The sequence below is a fragment of the Gekko japonicus genome, unplaced genomic scaffold, assembly GCF_001447785.1.
Source record: "Gekko japonicus isolate JY-2015 unplaced genomic scaffold, Gekko_japonicus_V1.1 scaffold430, whole genome shotgun sequence".
NCBI lineage: Eukaryota > Metazoa > Chordata > Lepidosauria > Squamata > Gekkonidae > Gekko > Gekko japonicus.
Window position 1 is genome coordinate 197953 of NW_015171516.1, and position 12481 is coordinate 210433.

Sequence of the window (12481 nt, forward strand, 5' to 3'; positions counted from 1 at the left end):
AAGAAGAAGAAGAAGAAGAAGAAGAAGAGATTGGATTTTATACCCCGCCCTTCACCCGGAGTCTCAGAGCGGCTTACAAGCTCCTTTCCCTCCCCCTCCCCACAACAGACACCCTGGGAGGTGGGTGGGGCTGAGAAAACTCTGACACAAACTGCTCTTTTTCAAGGACAGCTGTGCCAGAGCTTGTGACTGACCCAAGGTCACATCAGCAGGTGCAAGTGGGGGAGTGGGGAATCAAACCCGGTTCTCCCAAATTAGAGTCTGCGCACTTAACCACTACACCAAACTGGAAGAGGAGGAGGAGGAGATTGGATGTATACCACACCCTTCCCTACCCAAAGGTGTCTCAGAACAGCTTACAATCTCCTTTCCCTTCCCCTCCCCACAACAGACACCCTGTGAGGTAGGTGGGGCTGAGAGAGCTCTTTTGAGAACTGCTCGTGAGAGAACAGCACTGAAAGAACTTGTGGCTGACCCAAGGTCACACCAGCAGCTGCATGTGGAGGAGTGGGGAATCACACCAGTTCTCCCAGATAAGAGCCCTGACTACTACACCAAACTGGCTCCCAAGCTTTCATGTGCATGCCTTGAATAAAACGTTGTCGGTCTTAAAGGTGCCACTGGACTCAAACTTTGTTCTGCCACTTCAGACCAACACGGCCACCCCCACCTGAATAGTCTCCATAGTCTACCACGGAGCAACGCTCCGCGTTACGTTCTGCCTTATGGTGGAAAGAATCAAGCAGTGCTCTAAGCTTGTCTATGGCCCACACATTGCAGTGACAATTTATCCATAGGCAGGTTCATAGCCAGGATTTTTCATCCTGGGGGGCTCCGGGGTTCTGGGCCCCCCCCGCGGGTGCCAGGGGGGGCTTAATTTAAAATAAACATTTAAACCCCAGGCGAGTCTCCTCCCTGCTTGCTAGCAGGAAGAAGACTCGGGGGGGGCAGCAACCGTGGCCACCCCCTCTCTTCCCCCGCCAGCCAACTGGGAAGAGAGGGGGTTTTAAACTTTAAACCCCCCTCTCTGGAGTCATGCCACAGTGGTGGCATGATTTCTCCATTGTATCCTCTATGGCGTGACTCCAGAGAAGGGGTTTAAAGTTTCAACCCCCTCTCTGTTCAGATGGCTGGTGCGGGAGGAGAAGGGGCAGGTGCGTGGCCTCCTCCGCCGGCTGCGAAGTGTTCTTCCTGCTAGCAAGCAGGGGAAAGACTCCGCCGGCAAGGGAGGAGGGAAACCTTGTGGGGCTGTCCCTTTAAGGGGGACTACGGGTCAGTCCATTGGCCCTTTCTAGGGAACTGTGAACAGTGAGCAAACTCTCAGATCAGCGCATATGGACATAGCTGGAATCGCTCCCTAGGTCCTCCAACAAGGCTATGTATCCTTTTAATTATATTTATAAGTTTGGCCTCAGCCAAAGCTTGGAATAGTAGAAGGGTATGTTTTTCTCTAATCTAGGAGGCAGAAGGTGCGGCGAAGCGTATCCTTTATGTCAAAGAGAGGAAAAAAGGCAATTACTGTTGACGGAGTTTAAATATGCAAGGAGTGGAGAAGAAGAAGAAGAGATTGGATTTATACCCCGCCCTTCACTACCCAAAGGTGTCTCAGAGCGGCTTACAAACTCCTTTCCCTCCCCCTCCCCACAACAGACACCCTGTGAGGTAGGTGGGGTTGAGAGAGCTCTGACTCAGGACTGCTCTTTTTCAAGAACAGCTCTGAGAGAACTATGGCTTGTCCAAGGTCATCCAGCCAGGTGCAAGTGGAGGAGTGGGGAATCAAACCTGGTTCTTCCCAGATTAGAGTCTGCGCACTTAACCACTACACCAAACTGGCTCTCCACACTGGCACCCCCGATCTCCCCCTCCTTAAGGATCTGTTTTCCCATGCGGCTGTTTTCCTGCGATCCATCAACGAGGTCTGAAACCTTTGGCTCCAATTCAATCCCTTTTGAGAAGTATCTTATTCCCCCCCACCCCAATCTTAATACTTTTGGGGTATAAAGTTAGCCCCGAGAACCCCAGCTCTTTGTTGCAGTTGTTGGGTCCCATCTTGAAAGTGGGCTACAGCAACTGGCTCCGACTACCCAGGTGGAAGCACATAGTGGAATGGGAGCGTGATGCTGCTACCCAACACAGGCACCCCTTAAGACGGTACTCCACTCGTCCACCCTGCTGTCACCTACGCTATTTCCTCCTTCCTCTGATGAACCTTACTGGGCTTCACTTGCATATTGTCCCCCCCCCAGGGGTCATTTCGTAGAAAAAGAGGTGCAGGAGCTCATTAGCATAACTCATTAGCGTAACTTATTTGCATATGCCACCCCCCCTGACATCACCGGAAGTGTGTCAGAAAGCAACACCCACCGCTCAGGCTCCACTGGACTGTTTTGGATTGCTAGCAATTGGGGGGTGGGGGAACGTGCAGACCTGTCTTCGCAGAGGAGGGAGAGCTTGTACCTGAATAAAACTTGGTCTTAAAGGTGCCACTGGACTGTTTTGGACTGGGGGGCCGGTGGGGGGGGCTCTGCAACTTATCTGGCTGCTTCATGCTCTGACTGAGGGCTGCTGGGAGCAGAGGGTGGGGCTTGTTGCATGAGCCCGCCCCCTGGGCTCTTTACTGCCGGAGCTCCGCTCCTGTGTGCTCCTGCAGGAAATGACCCCTGGTCCCCCCCACCCATTCCTTTCTAGAGTAGTAACCCTTGCTTAGGTTAGGATTTGATAGAAGCTATGATTTGTAGAAGGGCCGCGATAGCACAGAAGTTAAGATGCTGAGCTGCAGACCGGAAGGTCTGTCGTTCAGTAGTTTGAGACCCCAGTGCCACGTGACGGAGTGCGCTCCTGTCTCTGGCCCCAGCTCCTGCCAACCAAGCAGTTCGAAAGCAAGGAATTTCAAGTAGGTACCGCTTCGGTGGGAAGGTAACAGCGTTCCGTGCGCCTCGGCGTCTAGTCATGCCGGCCACATGACCACGGAAACGTCTTCAGACAGCGCTGGCTCTTCGGCTTGGAAATGGAGATGAGCACCGCCCCCTAGAGTCGGATTTGACTAGCTTTCGAGCAAGGGAAACCTTTACTATCATCTGTAGAACATTTATTTAGCATGTGTGCATGCTTCCAGCTCTGTATTCAATTTGCCAGTTCCCTTTGTTGCTATCCTGTTTTTAGTTAATTGGTTTTTTAATTATGGCTGATTCTGCATTGGCTTTTCCCTCTGCTGTTTTATGAAACCCACGCTGGAACAGAAATTCCCCTCCACACCGCATGCCGCTTTTGCTTCCTTTGATCATCGGATTTTATGGTACCCTCTACACTGCATGCTGCTTTTGCTTCCTTTGATCATCGGATTTTACGGTACCCTCCACACTCCATGCTGCTTTCGCTTCCTCTGACCATCAGATTTTTATGGTAGCCGTCTGCATAGATTTATGGCCGTTTTATGGCCATTCAGGGGTGACGTTGCAGTCAGTATGGCGTTGCCCCGGGGTACCTGAATGTGGTTTTGAGCTGCACTTTCCCCTCCCAGTTGAGAAAATGTGGAGCCAATGCTGGATGCAATATCGCCCTATATATTTATTGTTCTGTTTCTGTTGTGAGCCGCCATGAGCCCACTGTGGGATAGGGCGGGATATATATGCAATAAATAAATAAATAAAGTTAAAGGGGGCTGCTCCTATTGTCCGGGTATAGACACATGTAGGCCATTTGGGTAACAGAATGATGCACATGCATACGCAGATTTGAACAAGGAAAAGTACGCCTGCCTGCTATTGTAAGAGGCCCGGATTTTTATAAACATCTCCAGCCTACAAAGGGGCAAGACCAGGGGTCGTTTCGTAGAAAAAGAGCTAGGGGAACTCATTAGCATAACTCATTAGCATATGCCACACCCCCTGACATCAGGGGCCCGGCGGTGGACCTGCAAGGCCGGCGGGAGTGCGAGGAAGCCCCACGAAGGCCCTCCCTGGCCCCAGGCAGGCAGGCAGGGGTGGGGAGAGGCGGGGAGGAAGCAACTTACCCTCCCTCTTCTCCTGCCTCCTCCTGGCTGAATGAGGGCCGGAAGCGGGGCGGCTGGAAGCAGGGGGCGGGGCTTCATCGTGTGCCCCACACCTCACCCGGGGGAACTGCGATCCCCCTCGAAAGACAGTTGCCCATTTAATGAACCACAGCTTTCCTTCCCCCCTCAGCTGAAAACTCAGAAAACTGGAAACACAGAATCTTCCTAGATCTCAGCTGTTGAAGAGCCCATAAGTTCTCGTGGGAGGCAAATGACCACCCCTTAGCACAGGGGTCATTATTACAATAATATTAGCAGCAGATGCCTTCCTTTCTTTTATGCACACGGTTCAACCCCTCTGCTCTCGTTTCATCTCTTCTGTGGAATCGTTTAGATCTGCCTTGTCCTTAGCAGAAGAAAGTGAGCACAAGGGGCTTTTCTTTTAGGGAATACTGTGCCACCTGCAGTGCGATAATTGCAACAGCCTCAGAAATCGCTGGAGAAACCCATTATCGTTACTAAGCTCCACTACACCAGTCAGGGAGAATTACTTTTTTGACTGGGGACAAATCTTATGCAACAGAATATCCTTCGGCGTGCACGTTACCTTTCTTAAATCTTGCTCTCTTTTTCTTTCCGGGCAGATCTGCAATTGAAACAGAAGATTCCATGAAAAAAGGGATGGAGATAATATCCATATCGCGGGTTTCCAGACTTCACAGTCCTAGACAGTTCTCCCGTGTCCCGTACCCATCTTAGAAGCCTTCACTTGGGGACACTGTACACCCACCCACAGGCAAGTGCGACTTCCTTCATTGACTCTGAGTTATGCGACACGCCCGCTCTGGACTGGCCACCAATGCTCCCTCTAAGCTGTGGAATCTTGTGAGTAGAAATTCTACTTTGGGAGCTGCTGGCATTCAAGTCGTGAGCGCGCGATTGGGCTGCTGCATCAATTCGTTCGCTCTGGAGCCCTCCTTCCTGAGTTAAGACAAACATGTGTGAGCCGGAGGAGGAGGAGGAGGAGGAGGAGGAGGAGGAGGAAGAAGAAGACGAGGAGGAGGAGGAGGAGGAGATTGGATTTATACCCTGCCCTTCACCAAAAGGGAATTAGATAAGCATATGGAGCAGAGGTCCATCAGTGGCTATTAGCCACAAGGTATAGCTAGGGGCTCTGGGGCAAGTGATGCTCTGTCTTCTTGGTGCTTGGGGGGGTCAACAGTGGGAGGGCTTCTAATGTCCTGGCCCCACTGCTGGACCTCCTGATGGCACTGGTATTTCTGGCCACTGTGTGACACAGAGTGTTGGACTGGATGGGCCTTTGGCCTGATCCAACATTGGCGTCTCTTATGTTCTTATGTTCTTATGTTCTTAAGAAGAAGAAGAAGAAGAAGAAGAGGAGATTGGATTTATACCCCGCCCTTCACTTTGGAATCTCAGAGCGGTTTACAAACTCCTTTCCCTTCCCCTCCCTGGGTGGGTGAGGTGTGGGTGAGAGTGTGAGGTGGGTGGGGCTGAGAGAGCTCTTGACATAAACTGCTCTTTTCCAAGGACAGCTGTGCCAGAGCTTGTGACTGACCCAAAGTCACACCAGCAGCTGCAAGTGGAGGAGTGGGGAATCAAACCCGGTTCTCCCAGATTAGAGTCCGCACACTTAACCATTACACCAAACTGGCTCTCTGTGGGCTAGCTCACACTCACTCAGCTTAGAGGGAACAGTGCTGGCCACCCTAGCGCTATCTCAGCATCTCCCGTAGAATCTTTTGGGAAGCGGCTCCCATGTTCAGCTGAGTCACAAAGTGATGAAATATGAAGTGATTATCCTGATGTGTGGATCAGCCCTCGGGCCTGCAATCTTACGCATACCTGCCACAAAAGGAGTCCCACATTGACTTACTCATGCATGAGAAACAGGTTTAGGGTAAAAGGCTTTCAGCAGGAGCCTAGTTCCTTATTTTCTCCTCCAGGAACTTCTTGAACTCAAAATATGAATGCAGCTCCGTAGGCTTTTTAATTAAAGGCCGCCTGCCCCAGACTCCAAGCACATCTTGAGGCGTTTACCTGTGTTTATATATGTGGAGTTTTGCTACACAAGTATTTTTTTTGTGCGGTTTCTTTCTGTGTTCCAGTGTGGGGTTTTGCATGTATGTCGCTGTGGTTTTAAATACAGGCCTGTGGCATACGAAAGAAGGGGCGACGGACGGGTGACTGGTGTGTTTTATGACTGGATGGTAGGCTAGGGTTGCCGGGCCCAGGTCTGCGCAGGGGTTCCCCTGCATTTGGGGGCTCCAATCCACCCCCAGCTAGCTGGCCAAGCCCCACCCTCAAGAGTGACCACCCTTCCCCCTCCCCTCCTGTGAGATTTAAAGGGCTTCAGGTGATTGGCCAGGAGCATGTGGGCCACCAATCAGCTGTAGGACCCTTTATATCTTTCAGGAGGGAGGGAGGGGGGCTGCCACCGGCCCCCTCTCCTTCCCTCCTGAAAGATTGGGGAGCCACGTGCTCCCCACTGGAGGTGGGGGCATCCCTGCCCCCCCGGAACACCCCCCAAATCCCCCCACTGGAGTGACAAAGGGACCCAGCAACCCTAATGGTAGCTGTTGGAACTGAGTTAACGGGTTTGGGAAGAGACTATTACATATCCAGGAGAAAAAAGCGGAGTGGGTAGAGAGTGACGTGCTGTGAGAGAAACCTGTGTTATCTGTGGAAGTTATTAGCTTAAGAGGCAAGTAAGGAAATAAGCCATTGGGGCTGGGTCTATTTAAGGAACTGCAGAGACGGAAGGAGAACTGTATCTGTCTGAAACCATTACGCGTATGAACTTTCCTGAAACCCTTTGCACTGTTATACTTCAAAATAAACCTTATTTATGTTTTAAGAGAAAACAACTGTTCTGTTTAGAGTAATGGATTCCCTTATCCCTCAGAGACCCCCGTGTGCTAACCATTCTGTCATTCTCCCAAATATAACGAAGCCATCTTGTTCCTTAGATCCAACTAAGACTTCTAAGGCGAGAGCAAAAATAAGTAGGGAATGCTACGCAAGGCAAGGAGGCAGTAGCATAGCACTCATCCCCGCAGAACATTGCAGGTGTTGCATATAAAGGGTCTCAGAAAACAGCAAAACCTTACAATATACATCAAGATCAAATTAAGACAAAGCTGCGTTTCCCTTTCTTTTCTACTCGATGGAAAACGAGTTCAATGAAGTGCAGAGCAGGGCAGACATTTAAGTCTTCTTCAAGTTATCGACCTTATCAAGAGACGACATCCCACCATTCTGCATTAGTTGTAATTTAATAAGTGGACCAATGGCATTGCTAAGCCAACTAGATTCCCCCCTCCGCCCAATTCTTGGCATGGAAGATAACCCTGGGGTTTTTTTTTGATTGAATCAGAAGGAAGGAAGAAGGAAGGAAGGAAGGAAGGAAGGAAGGAAGGAAGGAAGGAAGGAAGGAAGGAAGGAAGGAAGGAAGGAAGGAAGGCGCGTACTGACCTGGGACTATACACATCGTTTGGCATTCTTCTAGAGTTAGGAAGTTGTTTTCGTTGCCTTCGCAGCCACCGTAGTCAAAGAGTTCGCACTGGTGTGTCTGAATGTTGAAGTGATACCGGCTGTGTATGGCTTTGCAAGGTCCGGCATCGGCTTTCATCGCGCAGATGGACAGACCGGGTTTCAGAGGGACCAAAGGAGGGCCTAGAGGAAGGTGTGTACAAGCATTGTCAACTGAAAGTGCAGCATTATCTGGCCCCGCTTGGGGGACCTCCTGATGGCCCCTGGTTTTTAGCCACAGTGTGACACAGAGTGTTGGACTGGATGGGCCATTGGCCTGATCCAACATGGCTTCTCTTATGTTCTTCACATAATTCAACATTGTTAGGGGTTGCCAACTCCAGGCTGGGAAATTCCTGGAGATTTTGGATGTGGAGCCCGGGGAGGGTGTGGCTGGGGGAGGGGAGGGGCCTTGGCAAGGTATAACGCCATTGAGCCCACCCTCCAAAGCAGCCATTTTCTCCAGGAGATCTCTGTGGACTGGAGATCAGCTTTAATTCAGGCCCTACCTGGAGTTTGGCAACCCTCAACACCATGGAAAGTAACTGGCCTGATGAGTAATTATTTGAAAGATTTATAACTTGCTTCTCAACAGGGTACAAAGCACATAAAAACATAAGAGAAGCTGATGTTGGGTCAGGCCAATGGCCCATCCAGTCCAACACACTGTCACACAGTGGCCAAAAACACCAGGGGCCATCAGAAGGTCCACCAGTGGGGCCAGAACTCCAGAAGCTCTCCCACTGTTGCCCCCCCAAGCACCAAGAAGACAGAGCATCCCTTGCCCCAGAGTCCCTATCTATACCTTGTGGCTAATAGCCACCGATGGACCTCTGCTCCATATGCTTATCCAATTCCCTCTTGAAGTCGTCCATGCTTGTAGCTGCCACCACCTCCTGTGGCAGCGAATTTGAGACACAGAGACAGTGCAACAGAAACGGGGTTGCCAGGTCCCCTTGTTGCTCCAGTGGGGGGATTTGGAGGGCATTCCAGGATGTCCCCGAGATGATGACATCACCCAGAAGCGACGCCATCACACCGGGGGACATCAAGCAGGGACACTCTGGCTTAAGGGCAGAACTCTATGGCAAAACTGGCTCGAAACATGGAGTTTTGCCCTTAAACCAGAGCCTCTCCAAAGCTCATGCCCTGAAAATCCTGCCGGCCTATAAGGCGCTCCTGGACTCGAACTCTAGCTGTTCTACAGGATTCCCGTGAGCTTCCTTTGGATGTTCTCCGGAAGCTGTCTGCACACGCCACCCACAGCATTGAGTGCACAAGCCAAGGCATTTGCTTCTGCATCCTAAGTTCACGTTCTCCCGGCCAACGTGTACGCCAGCTGTTCTTTGTGGATTGCGTAGAACTGCAGCTGTTTTCTTTGCTCGGTTCAGTTGCGCAATCCTTCCCAGGGTTTCCCCCTAAGGCATCTATGACAGCCCCATCCACTTCCCTCCTTCAGAGGGAAGATTTTCTCCCCCTCCGTTTTCCTTTCCCTTTGCTGACTGAGGCGCCCTAGTAATGCGTGACCTTCTTTGCTGAAGAACTCTGGCTGTCCCGCCCTGTCACAGTACGGCATTTTGGCTGTCGGCTCAGGCCCAGGAACCCGAGGGAAGGATCAGGAGCCCGTTTTAACTGAAACCACTTAAATGGCACTTGTGGCAGTTTTGAAATTCAACAATAACAACATATTGTATTTCACACAGAGGGGAACGGTCAGGTGAAATCCGGGGTCTCGGTGTGGATGATGATTCCCCGCCTGTGAAAACCAGGATTCCATGAGACGTGAGATGCCTATTCTGCTTTCCGCAGATAGTGCTGTGTTATTACACCAGTTTGGTGTAGTGCTTAAGTGCGCGGACTCTAATCTGGGAGAATCGGGCCTGATTCCCCACTCCTCCACTTGCAGCTGCTGGATGACCTTGGGCAAGCCATAGCTCTGTCACAGCTGTCCTTGAAGGAGCAGTTTCTGTCAGAGTTCTCTCTGACCGATTTGTATGGGCATATTGACTTCATATAACAGATATTTCACGCTTTAAAATGGGGCTGAGACCAATTTCCCACAGCCGCTGCTCTGTGCTCGCTCCTCTCTTTGCCCCGATGGTGAGTGTCCATTTCCCACTCTAAGCCGCGCAGCCGCATTTTGACCCGCGGCTTCGCCCGATTTCCCTCGCGGTTTTGTGATCCTGTTTTTTGAGAATTACGAAAGCGCGGGCAAAATCAGGCAAAGCCGCTGGTCAAAATGTGGCCGCGGGGCTTTGAGTGGGAAATTGACACGTGCCATCGGGGCAAAGAGAGGAGCGAGCGCAGAGCAGCAGCTGTGGGGAAATCGGTCTCAGCCCCATTTAAAGCGTGAGATATCTGTCATATGAAGTCAATATGCGCATACAATCCATCGTTGGAAAACACAGAGGCCAAAGAGTAAATATACAGAATTACACATAGAAAGTCCAACACTTTTCCCAGGTAGTTTTTCAGTGTTCCAGACCTCTGGTCCTTCCTCACGAACAAAGAACCATTCCTGAGAATCCCTTTTCAGTTCCTTACAAGGTAATGCTTTTCTATTATTTTTTTTTCCGATAACAATTTTATTTTATTTTATAATCCAACATTCTACAAACAAACTTAAAACCAGTGAATACCATAAAGCAATGAACAACCAAAGAAGTTTCTAGCGAATGTTGCCAACATTAAGTTACATATGATGAAAGACTTCATAATATTCAGATGGAACATTAAATTTGGATGTATCGGTATTGAAGACAAATTCTAATAAAGGAAACCATTTCGTGTATAATGAGGAGCTCTGATATGAAATGTTATTAGGGGCCACTGCATCAGACAACTTGTCCATGATATAGAAGTCCCAGACTTTCAAGCGCCATGATGAAAGTAGTAGTTTATTGGTAGATTTCCAGCTGCTTGCAATTACCATTTTAGCTGCTGTTAGTAAGGTCGAAATGAGTTCTTGGCTATGTTTGCAAATATGTGGGGCGTTCCAAAGATCTAATAATAATAGCTCAGGTTGCATGGGTATCAGGTGCCCTGTTATATTTTTAATAGAGAGTATGACTTTGGACCAAAACCTCTGGACTTCATTGCACCTCCACCAACAATGAATAAAGGTTCCTGGTTCCCCACAAGAGCGCCAACAGAGAGGGGAGTTTGTTTTGGATATTAAGTGGAATTTCATAGGGGTGTGGTACCATCTGGTGAAGACTTGGTCTCCCTTGCTCCCTAGCTCTAACCAGCACCTTTATAGGTTACTACAACGTTACAGGACCAAAATAATAGAAAATAATAGTTTGATCATACATAGTTGTGAATTGCTGATGGTCTTCCCTTGGTGGGGGTTATTTGTGGCAAATATTATCAAGGCAAAACAGCTTGTCTTGAAGGGGAGGGAGGGTTTCTTCTTTGTCCCCTGACTCAGTCGGATGTGACAGCTCGCCAGCCCCCACCCGGTTCAAAGCTCTTCCTGCTACGCTATCTAATCTTCAGCTGTGCTAATTCTTCATGGACTTTCCCATTTACAAGGGGAGGAATGTGGAGTGCCGTGTGACTCAGGGCCTGCAGGAAACTTGGATGGCCGGATAATCGCCAAAGCAGATACCTGCTCCCTGGAGATTGTGTCTACAAGCAACAGAATAATGTGTGCACGGAAGAGGTTGGACTCCGTGTAGATTATTGAGCTAGTCATTTAACTGTTGGGGTCAGGCAGCAATTTCTCTCCAGGCCACTTTGGCCAGGGATCCTGGAGGTTGTTTTGCCATTTGGGGGGCATATAACAGGGGTCCCTAGGGGTGTGGAGGGGGAGGTATTTGTTTCCTTTCCTTTCTGTTTTTGCCAACTTTTCTTTGCCCCCCCACTGGCAACCTTCTGGAATGTAGTGTTGCACGTTATCTGCACGATGACTGAATTCGAGACGGAGGCAAAATTGAAAGCTACAAAACAGAAATGAATAGAGGGGGAAGAGGAAGCAGGTGAGCCAGTTAATGGACAACTTAGGGATGCCAGCCTCCAGGTGGGACCTGGGGACCCCCTGGAATTACAGCTCATCTCCAGGTAATAGAGGTCAGTTTCACTGGATATAATGGCTGCTTTGGAGGGTGGACTCTACGGCATTGTACCCCACTGAACTCCCTGTCCTTTCAAGGTGGTCTGGATGAGAGACATAGGGAAAAGTATCACACAGGAAAGTTGGTCTAAGATTTGGAAATCATCTAAATATATGAGAGCGGCAAACTATAGGGAAAATGTTTTTAAAATTTTCCATAGATGGTATTGGCCACCAGAACGACTAGCAAAATGTTATTCAAACTGCGCTAATATATGCTGGAAATGCAGGTTAAATGTTGGAACATTCTACCATATGTGGTGGCGGTGTGTAAAAGTTCAGAAATATTGGAAATTTATACAGAAAATAATAGATGAAGTGGTAAACCTAAGGCTTGAGTTGATGCCTGAGATATATTTATTAAATATAATGCCGGAAGCGCTTACCTTTAATGAAAAATATGTAATATCATATATTATTACAGCTGTGAGAATATTATGGGCCAAACACGGGAAAACAGGAAATACACCCAGAGTAGAAGAAATAAGATATAAACTGATGGAAGTAGCAGAAATAGAAAAGTTAAACTTGATATTACAGGGGGGAAATGAAGAGATATTTGTTGAAAGATGGTTAGGGTTATATAAATGGTTAGGATCTGAGAGATGACTCAAAAATATATGTACTTATATGAAATTGTACTAAAAATGTTTTCTGGAAAACTAAAAAAAAAATTATTAAAAAAAATTGTTTCAGAGGGAAGCCATGTTGGTCTTCAGTAGCTGAGCTAGATTGGAGTCCAGTAACCCCTAGAGGCAAAAAAAAAAAAAAATAGAGTATGAACTTTCGAGAGACAACGGTCCCTTTGTCAGATGAGAGCAGGA

General features: G+C 48.9%; 1 protein-coding gene across 1 annotated transcript in view; it reads right to left on the minus strand.

The window, feature by feature from the left end:
• The window catches only part of TFPI (tissue factor pathway inhibitor), a 41447-nt gene that overhangs the window by 23102 nt on the left and 5864 nt on the right, over positions 1–12481 (minus strand). The window contains exons 2-3 of the mRNA XM_015419382.1: positions 7487–7687; positions 4599–4637 (exon numbers count right to left, since the gene is read on the minus strand). Coding sequence (XP_015274868.1) covers positions 4599–4637; positions 7487–7687 — 240 coding nt within the window. The remainder of the gene's footprint in view (positions 1–4598; positions 4638–7486; positions 7688–12481) is intronic.